This window comes from Aristolochia californica, unplaced genomic scaffold, assembly GCF_029961685.1.
Source record: "Aristolochia californica isolate CCGP_79_NKW_82.1479 unplaced genomic scaffold, dmAriCali1.0.hap1 SCAF_5, whole genome shotgun sequence".
In the NCBI taxonomy this organism is placed as follows: domain Eukaryota; kingdom Viridiplantae; phylum Streptophyta; class Magnoliopsida; order Piperales; family Aristolochiaceae; genus Aristolochia; species Aristolochia californica.
The window spans coordinates 5,350,300-5,370,261 of NW_027182214.1; the positions used below are offsets into that span (position 1 = coordinate 5,350,300).

General features: G+C 33.6%; 1 protein-coding gene across 1 annotated transcript; it reads left to right on the forward strand.

The window, feature by feature from the left end:
• Positions 1-13,024: 13,024 nt before the first annotated feature.
• Positions 13,025-13,765, forward strand: LOC137965134 (uncharacterized). Its single transcript, XM_068811528.1, has 3 exons — positions 13,025-13,300; positions 13,431-13,573; positions 13,723-13,765. Exons 1-3 carry the CDS (start codon positions 13,025-13,027, stop codon positions 13,763-13,765), a joined length of 462 nt encoding a protein of 153 aa, XP_068667629.1.
• Positions 13,766-19,962: the final 6,197 nt, after the last annotated feature.

Below are 19,962 nucleotides of genomic sequence, written 5' to 3' on the forward strand. Positions count from 1 at the left end.
TCGCCTTTTAAGTTGAGCGGAGTGTGTTTTAGACTACGACTATTTTAACTGGTGCATGGAGCTTTGTTGTACAGCTAGGAGTGATTTTTCTTCTTGTGTAAGTTGGGTCTCTTAGTAAAGAACAAATAGATCCCTAGCTTGAGGGGGAGAAGTAGATGAAGAAGTACAAGAAAGAGGTAACCAACAATGAATAATTCCATATGTTGTGGTAATCAAATTTTATGTGACCAACATATCCAAGGAGGAGAATAAGATGAAGACTACAAGCAAGATGTGAAGAAGAAGAAGATCAATCAAAGAAGGGCAATCGATTTTTTTTCAAGCCACATAAGATTGAAATTTCTTTTCAAACACACAAGTTTCTTTACCAAGATTATTTGAAAATTGGAGTTACAAACACCAACTTGAGGGAGAGTATTAATAGACACCCACGTGTGCAGGTCTGGCATGGCTAATAAATAAGGAGAACTTTTATAGAGATGACATACAATTGTAATTATGTAAGCTGGTGTATGTCCTATTATGTCTTTTTTCTTTTGAAACTTGTAGCCCTAAGGGCATTGTAGTCATTATAAACACCTTCACACAATTATAAATACAATATCAAGGCATGCGTAGAGCATTCAAGCCTCTTCTTCTTGGCTCAAATTCATCCTACACCTCTCTCTCTGTCTGTCTGTCTGTCTCTCTCTCTCTCTCTCTCTCTCTCTCTCTCTCTCTTTTCCTCTTCTTTCTTTCCCTTGGTTTCTTCTCTCCTCTCTCCCAAGAGCTTGAGTTCCTTGCTTCTGTCCATCCCTTGAGATCTCTTGTGTTTATATGGTGGCCCTAAAACTCAACAATAGGCTTACTATACTTGTATTTTCATTTGATCATTTATATATACTATGCTTTTCGTAAATTTTAAAACCTTTTATTACTCAAGTTTGCAATTTTATACCTTTTTGAGTATGACAAAAAGGGGGAAGAAAAAAGAAAAGGCCCATACAATACACTACAAATAAAAAATCAAATTTAAAATGAGAAATCAAATACATGTAGATTAATGGGGAGCCATTTCTCAAACTTGCACTTTTTACTTAGCTCCAACCCGAGGGATGTTGTAATTTTTAGTTTTTCAACAATAGGATTTGTCATCATAAAAAGGGGGAGATTGTTGAGTGCTAACTCCCTCCTTGATTTGGATAATAACAAAACTTAATTGAGTTGACAATGGCAAATCTAGTATTTCAAATACTTTTCGTTCAATGACATCAATTTCAAGGTCTAAAGTATTGAATCGATGAAAACCTCTCAAATATCTCAAGCTCTATGGAATGTCAAATAAATCTTGAAGAATCACCCTAAAAGAATGAAGAAAAATTGAAGACTAAAGTTTTAGAAATCAGTGAGAAAAGTAAAAAACTCAGTCTACGTAAGAGAGTAGTCCACTTCTTCCAAAACTTGAGGTACAATGCAAATTTTTAGCCTTAGGACATATTTTGCATTCAATCATGGTTTTTAAAAATGTGAACATACATTTTATACATGTTAGAATCACTTGGAATTATTAATTCCAATTCTTTAAAAGTCTACATGGTGAATTGGCACTGGAATGATAGATCAACATTTGGCAATGATCGATCAACCAGAAGTGCATTGGCCAAAAAATATAAAGCATGATCGGTCAACCAAGGTCAATTGATCGATCATTCAGAACATCGCCAATCTATGCTATAAAGCATGATCGATCAACCATTTGGACGGATCAATCACTATTGGATTGGAAAAGCAAATTCAAGCTGATTGATCGATGAACCTTAGAGACTGATTGATTATACAAAAAATTTCCAATCAGAGACATAAAGCATAATTGATCATTGCAAGTTCATTCGTCGATCGTACTTGTAATGCACTACTAGTGGGAATTCTGATTGATCGATCGTGCCATGTACATTGTTTGAACAACTTAAAATGTTAGACCCAACGAGAAGATATTGGTCAATTACACAATTAATCAATAAGTCACATTCTGAAAAAAAAAATAGTTGTTACACTCGATTGATCGATTATCCATTTTATACCCGATCGATCAATGTGAACTCAACTTTTTGCAAATGGGCAAAAATGGCTAGCTTGACTTCGGAAACTTATAAATACCTCTCCAAACCTCCCATTGAGAAGTTAATGAAAATTTATTGTCATATTCCTAAGTATTTATTCTCAATCTCTTGAAATTCTTGCTAAAGTGCATTTCTAAGTAAGAGTGAGCCAAAACCTTGCAAAATTTCATTCTCCTTTCTCATAACTTCTCCTAGCATACATCATAGTCAAACTCCAATATTCTACATTGTGCTACAAAGGCTAGAAGCTTGGATCTCTCAAATGAGAAGGTTTTCTCTCCAATTGAAAAGGGTGTAAGGTTTTAAATTTCTTTTGTATTTTTCATTTGTGATAAGTTCATCTAGATCCTAATTCAATCTAGATAAAAAAGGCCTTGCAAGAGCTAGAATCTAGCCAATCTCTTGGGGAGATTGAATTATAAATCGTATATTTGAGCATACATTTGGCTTAAAAGAGAGTTGTAAGCACTTTTGAGTAATTCTAGCTAATATAGCTAAATTAGGTGGTGTTTTTCATGCACGGGTTCTTGGCCAATGAATACAAATAGGGAAACATCGATAACAAAATATTTGTCGGCCCAGGTGGCTTCTCAAGAGGGGGCGAATTTCAAATTTTGAATTAAAACTAAGTAAAGTGTGTAATTAGAAAATATGCATCAAAGAAATTTCAATGCTAATTAAAACATGCACAAATCATAAGAGACAATATTTTTCTGTTGTCGATGTTCCCATATTGGTGTTCACGACCTGAGAACCTTGCTTGAGAAATTCCACTATTCAAAACTCTAATAGCTGGAATTACACAAAGAGATCTTGGCTCTCTTAAGCTATGTCTAGCTCAATACACACTTTACAATGCAACTCTCCTCAAAAGATTGCCACTAGATTCTAGCTCTAGCTGGCCATTTCTATCTAGATTCAATAGGTTCTAGATGAACCTTTCACAAATTTTAATAAAAAGAAAGAGTTATGGAATTTCAAAGGATAAATCTCACTCTTTCACTCTAAAACACTTTTTGAGATATTTTCAAGTTTGAGAGTAAAGGCTTAGGATATTTGTCTATAAGTGCTCATTAACTTCTCAATATATGGTTTGGTGGGGTATTTGTAACTTTCTCAAATCAAACTAGCCGATTTTTATCCATTTTTAAAAGTCAATATTTTGTTTGATCAACGGACTAATCAATCAATATGTTACCATTGGTCCAGAAAAGTTAAGTTGATAGATCATTGTCAGGGGTTGATCAATCAATCAGAATTCCTTTGGTTGTGCAATACAAGTATGATCAAATACTGCATTTCCTATGATATATCATGCTTTATGTCTTTGACTTGAAAGATTCTTCGTGATCTTTCAATCAGGTGGGATAATTGATCATTTCATGTAAAATTTTCTTGCCTGGACAATATTGAGTGATCAATGTAAATGGGACGATCGATCATGTTTTATATCATGAAATGACCATGTTTTGGATGATCAATCAATCGACTTTGGTTGATCAATCATGCTTGATATTTTTGGCATACACACTTTTGGTTAATCAATCATTGGTAGACGTTGATTGATCATTCCAATGCCAGTTCAACTAAGTTGACTTTCAAAGCATGAGAATGATTTTGTTTAAGTGCTCTAACATGTTCTAAGTTATGTTTATGATCTTTCTAAACATATCTATATGTATTTATGACATAAAGCTCCATAATCACTATTGTATTCAAAGAAGGGAGCTTATGAATGCTCTCCTACATTTGTGATTGAGTTTTGACATATAACTTTTACATTGAACTAGTCTCTTCGTTGTATTCTTTTTTTTAGGTGCTTCTTCAGGAGACGTCCTTCAACGACACTTGAGGTCTTGAGTAGGCTTGATCATTTTGAAGATTTAGACCTTGTGATGTAGTGACTCTTGAAGGTGAAGTATCTGAAATTTTTGGTTTTAAAAATTGTTAGATCAATTAAGTTTTGTTATCATCAAATGCAACATGGGAGTCAACCTGTGGTCAACAATATTTGGTGTCAATACTGTGGTGTGTGAATTCCGACTATTTTACTTTGCATGTTTACTTGATTTACTATTTCATGCCTTAAAATTTATAAATTTGTAACTCTCAATTCACCCCCCTTTTGAGAAGCCATTTAGGCCAACAAGTGCAACTTAAAGGAAACGAGTGCATAAGAGAAAAAGACTTCGAGTAAGAACAATTCAATTGTTATTTGAACATAATCCACAACATTTGATCATTTGGTTGCTCAAGACTCAAGTTTTTTGGTGAGTTATCATGAAGAGAAACTCTAAATGTATTTAGATTGATACTAAGAATATAACAATCTTTTAAGTAGGGTTTAATCTTAAAAATCTCACGACTGCATGCTTTTTGGTGTTAAATTCTCTTAAGTGAATAAAACTTGAAGCTTGAAGTTCATGGTCATGCTCATAGAGAAATTTGAATTGGAAAAGAGTTGTAGGTATGTTGACTCATTGAAAGATGGTGCACACAAAGGAGAGAGTGTATGAAGGTAGAATTTTGTTTCAATTTGAATTTTTTGTCATTAATGTTTGCATGAGTTATGAGAGAGTACATGCATGGATTAGGGTAGCTTGAGATTATTGTTTCTCATGTTTATTTTGCTTGTGGTGGTTGACACGTGCATGGTTGATAGAGTTATGTTTGTAGTGGTTGCATGAGACATCTTTTTATTCGTCTAGTTATTTGAATTTCTCATAAATTGTGAACTTTGGCTGAAGTTGGAGACGTTATCAATCCAATTATTGGTATAAACAATTCATATGAAAAAGATGAACATTTAGGCAAAATTGCAATTGCTAAGTTGAATGGTTATAACTACAGTCTCCAGGCAAGCGTTGAAGAAATTTATATTAGGCCAAAAATAATTTTAAGTTCATTTATGAAGAACTTCTAGTAAGAAACCCATTAGAATGGAGAGCAAAAAATTTCAAGGTTATGTCATGGGTTCTTAGAAATATGGAACCACATGTTAATTGTTACAAATTTTTTTGCGATGCTGCTTATGAGATAAGGATGACATTGAACAAAATATTTTCTTAAGAAAAAACTAGTACGAATTTATGAGTTGTACACTAAATTTTACACCATAGAAAAAGGAGAAAAACCTCTAATGTAGAATGTGGGTGAGTTGGAAAGAGTAGGGCATAAATTAATAAGTTTCATCCTGTTGAACTAGACAAAGTATAACACTTGAAGGAAAGAGGCAAGAAACTAACTTGACTTGATTTTTACATGTGTTTAGGACTTAAATATGAAGTAATTTGAACAAAAATTCTGGCTAGAGTTGAAAAATCTACATTCGAAGACTCGATTGAAGGCTTATGAGAGTTAAATCCATGGTTCGTAATGGTGGGGTGAAAAGAGAAAAATTCTGCCACGATTGTGAGCAATAGTAACACTAATCCTGTTTGTAGAGGCCATATCTTCAGAGGAAGAAGTAAAGGTGTAGGAGGAGGAAAAGGAAGAGGCTTAGGTAGAAATGATCGAGTCTCATGCATGCGTTATGGGGAAACAAATCACTTCTTTGACAAGTACTTAGAGAAGTTTAGAAAGACAACTTGGGGTAATCAAGCAATAAAAAATAGAGGTAACAATTCTGAATTAATGATTGTGAACATGGGTGAGTTGCATCAATTTGTGAAATATTATATACAAAAACCTTTATTACATCCAAGGTTCCAACCTCCAAGTCTGCATGAAATTCATTTTTTTTGGCTGTTGATCATTGAGAAGTGGGTGTCATATCAAAACTATGTCCTAGAGACAATTGCTCAAAGTTTCATCTTGGTGATGGTGAGTTCACTTGGACCTTTGTATATTAGATAATCGCATATGGGACCATGCTCATACTTGATGTTACATCACCATACAATATTTTGTATGTATGACACATAGGATGGGTGACCGCTTGATTAGGTAATTGAACCTCAAGCCCATGATCCCGATCACCTTCATATCTCGCTTCCTTTGATCTTAGGAATTGACCTGCTTTTGTATTAGATACGTGATTCTTTTGGAGTGAAAAACGATCGCATAAATACTTTACTCGATGCATTTAAGCCACTTTGGAGAGTTTATATCTTCTATAGAGTTGAGAGGTTTTATTCCAAGAGAAACTCATCTAAGGGGAAAAATTATAATTTTGATAGAAATGAAAAAATTCGAGAAATTAATAATTATACTCAAAATTAATAATATTATAACGCCTATTTGGTAATTAATTTGTAAAGGTTATTTTTACAAAAATATTTAAAACTTTATGGGAATTGAACCTAATGGACCCCAAACTCCGTTGTTGAGGTGTCTCATGTAGTCAGAGTTTGACTTTGGGTGAGAAGTTGAGTTACAAGAAAAATCCTCTTCAGAGTTAGCTAGGTTAGTGGTTGTAAGCATATATTGAGGCGGTTAAACTAATCCTCAAATAGACTACCCCATCTCATGAGAGAAGAATTTTCCCTGAATGTGTAGTTGCTAAAAAGGATTGGTGGACTTCAAGCATAGGAAATTGTTTTACAAAGAGATAAGAGCTCTGACGATTTTATTTTATAAATCTAAAAATTTTGTATTTGAATTTCATTTAGAGTCATCACAAGCATTTGTAGGATCATTTTGAAAACATGTTCTCACTATTATATTGTTTTTTTTTTTTGGTTGCTTCTCAAATATTATATACATCCTCTATATGTATAATAATGACAACAAAAAAGTTCTAACCCTTTTGGTTACTCGGGAGACTCTCATGGTCACACATCCACTTGATTGAGGCTGCAACATTTAGTCTAATATTCAAACACAATGTGGACAAAAGTGAAAAAAAAATGAAAGAAGAAGAAGAGAACTATTGACCGTCTATAACAATATTCTACAACATTAGGTAAAGAACAAATCTAACTTGAAATATTAGTAGGCAACTTGGCTTCTTACACGACCAATCTGACTTTTCCACCTAAAAGGACAAACCCATAATCTCTCTGCTCGATCCTGCAAATAGCAAATAGACAAACTAGATGCTAACGAGAAATGAAAAGATTCCTCAGCAGTTCAAGAGCTCTTTAAACTGGACTATTTGCATGGAAACCAATTATTCTTTTTAGACGCCATTTTCGCCATGGATTAAGTAATCAATTATGTGGAATAATCATATGTAAGTAGGAATCAAATCCCAAAACTCGGGTCGTTTCCTTCGTCAATATACCAGCCGAACCGATGATTAATCTCCGCTTCCTATGGGTCTTCACATCTGTGTTAACAGTTCCCTATTTTTTAGTTTAACCCATTATTCCCTTAGACGTAGGGAATACGATATGATCTAACAAGGTAGTTTGTGACCTCTCCATCGAGAGTTTATGAATAGACGAGACATTTTCTTTGTAATTTCTGGATTTTGATGGCGATGGTTGGAAGTAAGTTTTCATGCATGTTCGATAGAAATTCGTGTTTCTTACAGAGTTTGAATTTGAACATTTTGTTTCTATATAAAAGACGTGTAATACTATGGACTTTGAACATTTTGTTTGAAATTTGAATGTAGTCACAATAAGACAAGAGTTAGGTTCGGGTCATGAGTCCACAACTCGGACTTGTTCTCTCCATAATACAGAAACATTAACAAAAGCAAGGTCAGATGTTTCAGTTTAGTCTTTCTGCATGAATTTCAAAAACAAGTAACCAAAAGTCTGTAGAATAGGAAAAACCTTCACAAGGAAGATTATCACTACACCAGTAAGGCCTTAGTCAAAGTCTCGCTGCCATTTCTTGTTGTTTTCATATTTCAACCACAATTTGTTCGATGCCAATCTCCAGAAACATGATGAGAAACTGATTTTTGTGGCGACGGAAAAACTGCACCATAAAGGAATGCTTATCTCATCTTTCTTTTTCGTTTCTGGGTGAAAATTTCAAAAGCTGTAATGGGTGCCAATTCAGTCAAAGTTTGCATAGTTGGAATCCACAGTTTGGTCCTCATAGAAATCAAACTTTTTTAAGAACCCTGACCTTTCTGACAGGAATGGGAGTGGCAGGGTGAGAGCCTCCCTTTCCCTCCTGCTGTAGAGAGGACGGGAATGGTGAGGGGTGGGGGAGCAGAGCCTCCCCGTCTGCCCTACCTGCACCTCTCTGCAACAGACAAGGGTTGTGCTACAGAGAAGACTCATCTGCTAATTGTAACAGAAGGGGACAGGAGGAGGAGGCCCTCCGACGCCCCCTCTCCCTTCTCAGGGAACTCTGGAACAGATGGCGATTCCCTACGATCATATGTAAAACTCATCTTTAAGAAAATAACTGAATTTCGAAATCCAAGACGTGGGCTGCAGATCAATGGTCTCATGAGTGAATAAATAGAATTTTCTCACAGGCAGGAAAAGTTCTTTGTCAGGGCGGCCCGAAAGCTATCTCCCTTCCCGTAACAGAGAAAAACACTGTAGAGAAGATACTGATCTGAGTGACAACATTTAAACACCAAAATGAGACAGCGTGCTTCTAAGCTTTCCAAAAGAACGCTGAAAAAGTGAATTTAATTATTCAAATAAATAAAAGCGAATCTTAGTAATGTAACTGCTGATACTGCGAATACCACTCATAGATGACCTTTCCTAACTATATAGAAGTTTACTAAATAGCACGATGGTGCAGCAAAAGAGTAGCGGCGTACTTGACAAGAAACAAATGTGAGACTTAGGTCGTATACCTAACAAACGTTAACTTATTTTTCTTTAGACTTTGGGCCTAAGCCCTCATGGGTTTGCTCTTGGACTTTACCCCCAAAAGGTCTCATACCAATGGAGAGACACTTATATATCCATGATCCTCTCCACTTCTAGCCAATGTGAGACTGTGGTCGTATACCCAACAAAAGTTAACTCATTTTTCTTTAGAACAAAATTAATCATGTAATAGATCAAGCCATTGTGACAGACAAATGGCAAAAGTGGTTCACAGGGAAATGGCAAGGATGAAAAATTTAATATCTATCATAGCCAGAAGGGGAGAAACTGACAAGAAGCAAATGTTTATTGAATAAAAAAACTGAAAAGTAAGGTTCAATTTTAATCTATTTTACTCTATTTTCCTGGTAACAATGGTGCAAGTTGGATTTTTTGGATGGATAAGAATGGAGAAATATAATAAGCATGGTACACTTTGATTCACAGATTTTATTCAGTATGGTGCTTAGACGTCTTTTGATAATGAGATTTTTATCTGATTTAGAATTATGAAAAGTTAGACAAGGAGACTAGTTGATCGCTCAGGTGATTCTTCACCCTTTAACCAGAATAGCAATTTTTCAGCTACAACAATTTTCAGAGAAACAAATCCATATGCAGAAAAGGTTCTAGAGCCAAGTCCCTATGCTAAAACTTTCTAGAAAAACTGCACCATTTTCTTTTTAGGGCTTGTTAGTGCACATGTAAGTGAAAGTGAATCACTTTTACTAGGGAAAGTGGCTCAGAAAGCGTAAATGCGCTGTCTAAGTGGAGAGTGAAAACCCTTATTGCAAATCTCTCCCCAAATTCAAGTAACAATGAACATGGTTTAGTGATAGGTCCCAGTCAAAGTCCAAGGATAAATTGCTCTCTTCGGGTGAGAACAGACCACAAATTTGGGATCATTTTTTCTCTCCCTTCTTCATTCGTTGAAAGAATTTAAATACACCTATTTCTAACAATTCTTCCTAAACTCACGACCACACCCAATGTGCATTAACAGAAACTAAATATAGAAAGCAAAAATAACAACTCCCCAAAGAATCGACTCTAAACATTGCAGCCTAGGTCTTATTCGTGGTTTAACAATACCCCTCACTTTCACTGGAACTTTGTCCTCAAGGTTCAAAGTAGGGAACTTTTCTTGCAATTATGTTGCAATGAAATATCAGGAGCAGAAGGCAAGTCGGTGTTGGCCTCGTTATTGTCTCCTTGAGATTCATCATCGATGTTACTTTCCTATAGAAGATGAGGGTCCTTGCATCTATGACCATAAGAGAATTTGTCTTCACAGTTGAAACAAAGTCTCTATGCACGTCTTCTTTGCATCTCATCCCAAGATAGTCTTTTGATAGGTGAAGAGTTTGTTGTTGTTGGTAGAGCCAGTGTGGTACTTGTAGGTAGGGGGGGGGGGGGGGGGGCGCGCATGAGACCCTCCTTTGTCATTGTAGTTTTTCATCCTTCATGTGAGCCAAGCTTATCACTTCCTTTAAGGTTTTAGGCTTGAACATACGAATCACTTCAGAAATTTCTGTTTGCAAACCACCCATGAACCAACCTACGAGTGCCTTTTGTGACCAACTGTAAACCAGAATACCTAGTCTCTCAAGCTTTTTTTGGTAATCACGAAGGGATCCGACCTATCGAACTTTGCATAAGGCTTCATCAAAATCTTCACATTCTATTGGTCCAAAACGAGCCCATAGTTACTCCTCAAATAATTACCAAGACACGAAGCGGCCTTCCTTCTGATAAGTGCGATGCAACCATTGATTAGCTTCTCCTTCAAGATGAAAAGATGCTAGAGAGACCTTTTGGTTATCTATCGTGCCTTGAAATTCAAAGAATTGAGCTACTCGGTTGAACCATTCTATTGGTTCATCTCTGAAGTATCCTGGAAATTCCAATTTTACCATTTTGGAAGAGAAAATTTGTCTGCCGCTGGGGTTCTCCTCTCGATGGGAACCGAAAGATCCTTCTTGCTAATTGTTGTTGTTGCTAGAGGTTTCTTCGGTGGACAAGAATTTCGAGAGCTTGTTGATGGATTCCTCTAATCGTTGTATTCCTTCTTGAACTCCACCGAGCCCAGTCTCCAAAGCTTTGATCTGCACTTTGTTGGACTCCATTGTAGTGAAGGTCACTCAACTAAATTTTTTTTCGAGGGACACCCATTTTGGTGGTCCATCAATACATTAAAAGGCCAAAATTTTGAGGGACACCGATTTTGATGGTCCCTCAAAAAAAATTAAAACGTTGATGGAGGAGCGATCGTCTCTCCCGTTGCCGATAACTTTCGGCTAGAGATGCAGCGAGTGTCCGATGGCTGACCTGGCACCGATCGCTTTCACCTGGCGCCACTTTTCTCGCCAGAGATGGTTGGTGATCTCTACGTTGATGATTCTCTGAGTGTCGTGATAGAGACGATTCAGTTCATCTAGCTCGTTGCCGATGGCTTTCAGCTGGAGTCACGTCGACAAGGGTGCTGAACGGCGTGTTGGTGACGGAATCAAAAGGGCGTCGATTATGCCAGTGCACAGAGATGGACAACAGCGAAAGCAAGGCAATGACACATAGAGGAGAAGCTTCTCACCGAAAAAAATGGCGATTAGAGCTCTAATACCATTGATGGGTCCCAGTCAAAGCTCAAGGATAAATTGTTCTCTTCGGGTGAGAACATACCACAAATATAGGATAATTTTTCTCTTCCTTCTTCATTCGTTGAAAGAATTTAAATACACCTATTTCTAACAATTCTTCCGAAACTCACAACCACACCCAAATGTACATTAACAAAAACTAAATATATAAAGCAGAAATAACAACTCCCTAAAGAATCAGACTCTGAATGTTGCAGCTCAAGACTTATTTGTGGTTTATCATTTAGTTATGCCTCTCATAAGAAGAGCCCGAAATCCCGCAATGGAGGGTATTGACTCCGGAAAAATGGTTTCATAGGTTCTATCAGAAAATTTCAGAAAACTGTTAACTTATTTTTCATAAGAACATATTTAATCGTGCAATAGATCAGGCCATTGTGATAGACAAATGACAAAAGAGGTTCACAAGGAAATGGCAAGGATGAAATATTTAATATTTATCATACCTAGAAGGGGAGAAACTGAACAAAAGCAATTGTTTATTAAGGGCCTCTTAGTGCATTGTGTAAGTGCAAGTGAATTCACTTTAACTAGAGTAAGTGGGTCCAAAAGCGTTAGTGTGCTATGTAAGTGGAGTGAATTCACACCATAATACCAATGAATTCACTTTCACTCATCCTTTCACTCGACGCTCAACGCTCGACTCTAAGACTCCTCTTTTCATCTTTCTTGTTCTATTGAGAGTACGTTTTCATCTTTCTTCTTCTGCCTCTTAGGGGGGTTAGTCCACAATGAACTTGAATTGAAGTGAAGAATTGAATTGAAGTAAAATGAATTGATTCAACTTCAACTCATGTTTGGGTGTTAGTGTAGATGAGTTCAAGTGGCTGGAAAACAGATTCTAGTGTTAGTGTCCCCAAATAAAAAATATGATATAAAGAAGAGAATGAGTAACCTTTTATAATATACTTAAACATATAATTAACAAAAATAAATGTGGTTACTGCACTTATAAGTGATTTAACGTGTAGTATTAAAATATATTAATATCCTAATTAATGAAAAATTATATTATATTACTTAATGATTATAGTTTATTATAAATTAAAACAATAATTACATGTGACTAGAATAAATTATACAAAATTAATAAAAAATTAAAAAATAACACAAGAGAATATAATATATAAACCTATTGGTTTAATTAATTATAGCAATTGGATAATTAAACCAATTAATGATTACAGTTTATTATAAATTAATATACTAATTATGAGTGACTAGAATAAATTATTTAAAATAAATAAAAAATTTAAAAATAACATAAGTGAATATAATAAATAAATAAATTATTTTGTAATAACATAAGATATAGTTTAACATTAAAACTCACTATTTTAATACAAAATAAAAAATACATAATAAATAAATAAATATATTAATTTATCAATAACATAATATATATTTTACATATTATTAATTAATAATATATTAAAAAAATGAAAAACGGTTTAATTAATTGGATGACGATGGTTTAATTTTTTATAACTTAGGAAAAATTAAACATCGTCTTCGTCTTCATCCGCGGCAAGCAACGATGACGGCGATGCTCCGACAAAACGCAGAGAGGGAGAAAAGAGGGAGGCCAAGAGAGAAGGGAAGCCAAGAGGCCGAGAGGCTTGGCCTCCCGTGCTTTGCGACGGAGGTTGAGAGGGAGTGGAGAGAGAGGCCAAGAGAGAGGGAGGAAGGCCGACGGGAGGGGGGAAGAGAGGGAGGCCGAGAGAGAAGAGAAGCCGGGAGGTCGAGAGGCTCGACCTCCCGTGCTCTGCGACGGAGGTTGAGAGGGAGAGGAGAGGGAGGAAGGCTGACAGGGGTGGGGGGGGTGGGGGGAATTCGGTCCACTTCATTGTGGACTAACCCCCCCTTAGTGCATGCTAAGAAGAAGTGAAAGTGAAATCGAAGACGTTGCTTCCCTGAGTCATTTTATAATTTTCTTTTAACAGAGAAAGTATCGAAGGGAAAAATCACCTCATGTGTTTTTCTCCATTTTCAATGAAGGACTGGTCGAACCGCCATTGATTTCTCAGTCGTGGATGAAAATCCCCATATCGGTTATGTTCTTCTCACCTGGAAGGTTTGCTTCTCGGTGCTATTGAAATGTCTTATTTTTTCCTTTAATCTTGATGAAGTTGTTTCAAGCCAATTTTATAATGTGTCGTGCGAAAAACTTGCTTCTTTATAGTCCTTCAAGTTGTTTCTTTGTGGTGGTGCTGCTTGCTATATTGGAGAACGCAGGGTTTCTCTGTCTAATTTTTCCGCTGTGTGGAATGATTCTTAGTTTTATTTACAATTGTTTTTTGGTTTTTAATTGCCTCTTCTTGATGAGTGTTTGTCTGATGCGGATTGTGGTGTTGTGTTGAATTGCTTCTCCTGCCTTAAAGCATTCTTGAATTCAAGATGCGTAAGATCGATCAACCTTCAGTGGTTCCAGCTGTTGGCAACTTTATTCTCTTTGTTCTACCTATTGCTTGCCATCTGATGACTGCCTAATTCACAATTGCCGAAAGGACACTTAAACAAGCAAAAGAAACAAAAACATCCCTCACTTCATGGAGTAAATAGAGAATGAAGGGTATTTTATCGTTGTGAATGTTATCTTTCTTCTTTGGGTTAGCTTATCCTTTATCTAGATAATTTTTTTTGTGAATGTTATTACTGGGTTATTATTTTATTAATAAAATACTTTATTTATTTATTTTTTATATTAATGACTTTTAATAGTACATTAAATTGACAGTGGCTAGCCAATACTCCCAAAAGACTGATCTTTTAGGTGCGGAAAACTACCACCTACAAGAGTGGACGGAATCATTCTGACATCCACCTCGCCCATTCTTGACCGCCTCTCACGGGATTCAAATGTGGGACATGGCGTTGATACCATGACAACGGCTAGCCAATACACCCAACAGACCGATCTGTTAGGTGTGGAAAGCTACTGCCTACAAGAGTGGACAGAACCACTCTGACACCAACCCCGCCAATTTTGACTGCCTCTCACGGGATTTGAACGCAGGACGTGGCGTGCCCAGCTTTGATACCATGACAGTAGCTAGCCAATACACCCAAAAGACCGATCTTTTAGGTGCGAAAAGCTACCGCCTACAAGAGTGGACAGAACCACTCTGACATAAATTACTAATTTAAGAGTGATAATTTAGATATTGTAAAAGTAAGAATTTGATTAAGTATCTAGATATTATAAAAGTAACTATGTTTTTTTAGGTATAATACATTTCATATTTAATTAATTTTATATTTTTATTTTTATTTAAAATTATTAATATTATTTTGTTAATTAAAAATTAAATAAAATATCTTAATAAAGTTAAATCTATCAGTATTTTATTAATAAATTCATTCTCCACTTTCCACTAAATTTTTCATCATGCACACTAATACAAGAAAGTACTTTACATTGCACTTTCCATTGAGCACACTAACACAAAAAAATGAATTCACTTTCACTTTCTACTGCACTTTGAAAGTGCACTAACCCCTCCTAAAGGAAAAAAACTACAAGGTACGGTTCAATTTTAATTTATTTTACTCTATTTTCCTGGTAATAATGGCGCAAGTTGGATTTGTTGGATGGATAAGCATGGAGAAATAAATAGTAATACTAAAGGAATATAATAAGTATGCTACACTTTGATTCACCGACTTTATTTAGTATGGTGCCTTTCAAATGAAAATTTATTTCCTTTGTCATAGAATTGACTAACGCTAAGTAAATCATGCATTAACCCTTCAACGTAATAAACATTAGATAAGAAAGAGGTTGAGGTGCCGATTTTTCCTTTTATGGTACCTTTGCAATTGTCTCCAAATGTTACATGACTTCTATCTTTGGGTTTGAGTTCAATGAACTTCTTTTTGTCACCAGTCATGTGCCCTGAGTGCTTGCAATCTAAAATCCAAACATTTTTCGTTGCCTTGACTCGGAGTTATACCTACACCTTAAGAGAGTTAACCCTTAGAGACCCATTTAAGGTTGATTTGTCTACCCAAGTTTGTTTGATGTCGTTTTCATTCTTAACTTTGAAAATGAGGGCATAGTGACCCAACTCATTGTAATAGTGGCATCTAATGTGAGGATTAGGAGAGAAGTTTGACTTGTTGTTCCCAACTTTCCTCTTGGGTGTGGATTTGAGAGAGAAGTTTGACTTGTTGTTCTAAATCCAAACTCTTCTTCTCAAAAGTAATTCAATCACATGATAACTTGTCTATCAATCTACTTTGTCTTGAGGCATTAACTATGCGGCTTTCATTTGCCTCCTTGAAGACAATTCTCTCTTCCTTGAGCTTTGAAATTTTGTGTAGTTGAGCATTACATTTTTCTTTGTACTTATTTAGAGTATGAATGTATTTCTCCAAAAGTAATTCAAGTTTATGCTCATAACCTGAGTCATTTACCTCTCCGGAAGTTGTGGACTCGTTATCATTTTCTTCAAAAGCCATGAGTACTAGCTCGCTTTCCTTTTCTTCTGAGTGGCTAGACTCTTCCTCCATTGCATTCCAAGCTGATATGAAAATTTTCTTCTTTCTGTTCGTGGGATCTTTGCTTGAAGATGGGGTTCTTTCTTCTAATTTAGGACATTTGTTCCTTTTATGTCTTGGTTTACCACACTAAAAAACATCAATTTTCTTTTGAAATTTGTCATTTTGAGTTCTAAATTGGCATTTTCTAAAGTTCTTCTTTTTCCTATATACTCTTTGAAGATGACTAGTGGTGAAACTTACTTCATCTAAGCTCTCTTCACTAGAACTATTTTTAGCTGTATGTTTTGGCCTTGAGAGCAATGTTCTTCTTCTTAGGTTGCTCTTCCTTATATCTTTTGGTTTCATGTCAATGTTATTGTAAGACAATAATATATTATTTTCTGAATTATATATTATTGTCTTACAATAACTAAGCATAATTTTGTTTCCATTCATATAACTGTTACCAAAATATTCTTTTCTTTACTATTTTTAGCGTATGTTTTGGCCTTGAGAGCAATGTTCTTCTTCTTAGGTTGCTCTTCCTTATATCTTTTGGTTTCATGTCAATGTTAATGTAAGACAATAATATATTATTTTCTGAATTATATATTATTGTCTTACAATAACTAAGTATAATTTTGTTTCCATTCATATAACTGTTACAAAATATTATTTTTCTTTACTATTTCCACTTAAATTCAATTTTGGAAATATTTATTCTCATATATTTTTAAATTTTATTTTAATATATTTAATTTATTCAATTGACAGTTAAATTTGATCAAATTATTTAATTTAAAATTTTATATTAAATATATTTATTTTTAAAAAATTTAATTTTCCATAATAACTTTACTATAATTTTAGCATATTATGTTTATCTCATATATATATATATATATTATAAATTTAAATTTTACTATTATACACAATTTTCTATAGATATAATTTTTTATTTTTTATATTTAAATGGTTTTAGTTTAAATTATTTCATATACAAGTTTTTTACCTTATATTTATTTTTATTCCTTACTTGAAGATAATCTATTTTATTTCCTATTTTTTTACTTTCTTCAATTTAAACTATGTTATTCATTTATTTTAAAATTTTGCTTGTTCTAATTTATTCTATTTCAATACTTATATAATTATTTCTTGTCTCTTAATCTTTTATAATTATTTTTTTATATTTTTAATATAATTAATATTTTATTTACTATATACTTTTACTTTTATCATTATATATCATTTCCTATTCATTTCATTGAAAAAATATACTATTTTATTTTAAAATAAAATATTTTTTTTCATTCTCTTTATTTTAAATCTTATATCTTTTTTTTGTCATCTATTTAATTTTAAATATTTTATTTTTTATTTTTTATTGTATGATATTCTTTATAAAAAAATTAAAATTATACTCAATGTTGAGTTTTTATTTGTCAAATTTAAATTTTCTTATATGTTTTATCAATATTAAATTTCTTATTTATGAAATTTGTTTAGATGGAAGGTGGGATTTGATATATCTTCCACTACATAATAATGCACAAATGATACCAACTTCAAAGCCGATATCACCATATAATTCAATTAATCAATTATTCAAATTATTCATTTCAATTAATCAAAGTGTCAAGAGTTATTTTTTCATACATGTGAATTGTATGGGCCTACCACTCATGTAAATGTAAATGGAAAAAGATGTAAAAGTCCTTGATCTATTAGAGGAGACAAGAATGATGGGGTGTAGACTAGCAGAAACCCCTCTGGATTCAAATAAAATTTTTTTTGCACGCACTAGAGAAGATGTGGACATCGGAAAATATCAAAGACTTGTCGGGAAACCCATTTACCTCTGTGTAACAAGGCCGAATATATCACATGCAGTGAGTGTGGTGAGTCAATACATGCACAAACCACAACTTACTCATTGGTAAGCACTAGAAAGAATATTGCGATATTTGAAAGGAGCTCCAAGAAGAGGGTTTCTCTATAAGAACCATGGTTACTTCAACAAAGAAGGGTTCTCAGATGCAAACTAGGCTGGATCCCCGAATGACTGAAAATCTACTTCAGGATATTGTACAATGGTTTGAGGGAACTTGGTTAAATGGAGAAACAAGAAACAGAATGTAGTTGCAAGGTCCAGTACTGAAGCAGAATACAGGGCCATGACACACACAATTAGTGAACTTCTATGGATCAAATCCCTTATCACTAAATTGGGATTCTATAAAATAGCTCATATGGATCTACATTGTGATAATCTGGCGGCGAAACATATCATCTCAAATCTGGTCTTCCATGAGAGAACAAAGCACATTGAGGTAGATTACCATTTTATACGAGAGAAATTCCAAGCCGTCATATTATCTCTCAAACATATCTCTTCACAAGGGCAAGTTGCAAACATTTTCACCAAACTAGTCACTCATAAAATCTTGTCCACCATCTACAACAAGCTGGGCATTTACGATATTTTTTCACCCCCGACTTAAAGGGGAGTGTTACAAGGTGTGACCAAACCCTCCATGACCACACGAGCTAGCATGATGAGTCACCACGTGATGTGGCATGATGAGTCATCAGACGAGCTGGAATCCTCATCACATGAGTTAGAAGATTTGACAATCTTCCTTGGTTAATGTAATTGATTTTTATCTTCCCTTAATTGATGTACTTTAGTTAATCATGATTGATGTAATTATGGATATTGGGGATTCTAATTGATTGAAGAGTTTCCCTAAATATGTAATGAAAATAGTATAAATAGGATTCAATCAAGTTCTCCTCTTCTCAACTCGTCGGAGAATCTCTCTCGAGCTTAAAGTTTCTTTTCTTTTTTTTCTCTTCTCTCCTCTCTACCCGTGCTCTCTCTTTCTCTTCGCTCTTTTTCTCTTCTCTCTCCTTTCTCTTCTCCCTCTCTCATCTTGCTTGAAGTTTCAAGCATGAGGTCTTAAATTCAACTGAGTCAATATAAGGTAGATGTTGTTTGGCAATGGAACATTGTAAGTTAACTCTTGAATGCAAAGGTCTTGAGAGTGGATTAGCAATTTTGTGTGTTTTTTTATGTAAATTATTATAATATTCCATGAACTATTTAATTTTAGTAACATACATACTTATTTTCCCTTAATTTGCTGTTTTATTTGATGAAGTATTTTTTTATACATTATAAATTATTACCCAAATCTTATATATGCATTATTTTTTGAAGTATTCACTTTTTATTATAAGTATAATTTTTATCCTAATATGTAATTTTATTTTCTCGAGATACTATTTTCTAAAATATTATTTATTTTTAAATACTTTTTTTCATTATATCATTAAATGTCAAATTCTCAGTAATAAATGTAATAATGTTTCTTTGATTTCCTTATTTTATTTTTTAAAATATTATTTTCTGAATTATATATTATTGTCTTACAATAACTAAGCATAATTTTGTTTCCATTCATATAACTGTTACCAAAATATTCTTTTCTTTACTATTTCCACATAAATTCAATTTTTGAAATATTTATTCTCATAAATTTTTAAATTTTATTTTAATATATTTAATTTATTCAATTGACAGTTAAATTTGATCAAATTATTTAATTAATTTTTTTATATTATATATATTTATTTTTAAAAAAATATAATTTTCCATAATAATTTTTACTATAATTTTAGCATATTATGTTTATCTCATATATATATATATATATATATATATATATATATATATTATAAATCTAAATTTTACTATTATACACAATTTTCTATAGATATAAATTTTTATTTTTTTATATTTAAGTGGTTTTATTTTAAATTATTTCATATACAAGTTTTTTACCTTAGATTTATTTTTATTCATTACTTGATGATAATCTATTTTATTTCCTATTTTTTTACTTTCTTCAATTTAAACTATTTTTATTCATTTATTTTAAAATTTTGCTTGTTCTAATTTATTCTATTTGAATACTTATATAATTATTT

Coding starts and splice junctions, on each gene's coding strand:
- LOC137965134 (XM_068811528.1), top strand. CDS start 13,025: ATGACGGCGATGCTCCGACAAAACGCAGAGAGGGAGAAAAGAGGGAGG. Junction 13,301..13,430: donor AGGGAGGAAGGCTGACAGGG/GTGGGGGGGGTG, acceptor TTCTTTTAACAG/AGAAAGTATCGAAGGGAAAA. Junction 13,574..13,722: donor CCTGGAAGGTTTGCTTCTCG/GTGCTATTGAAA, acceptor TGGAGAACGCAG/GGTTTCTCTGTCTAATTTTT.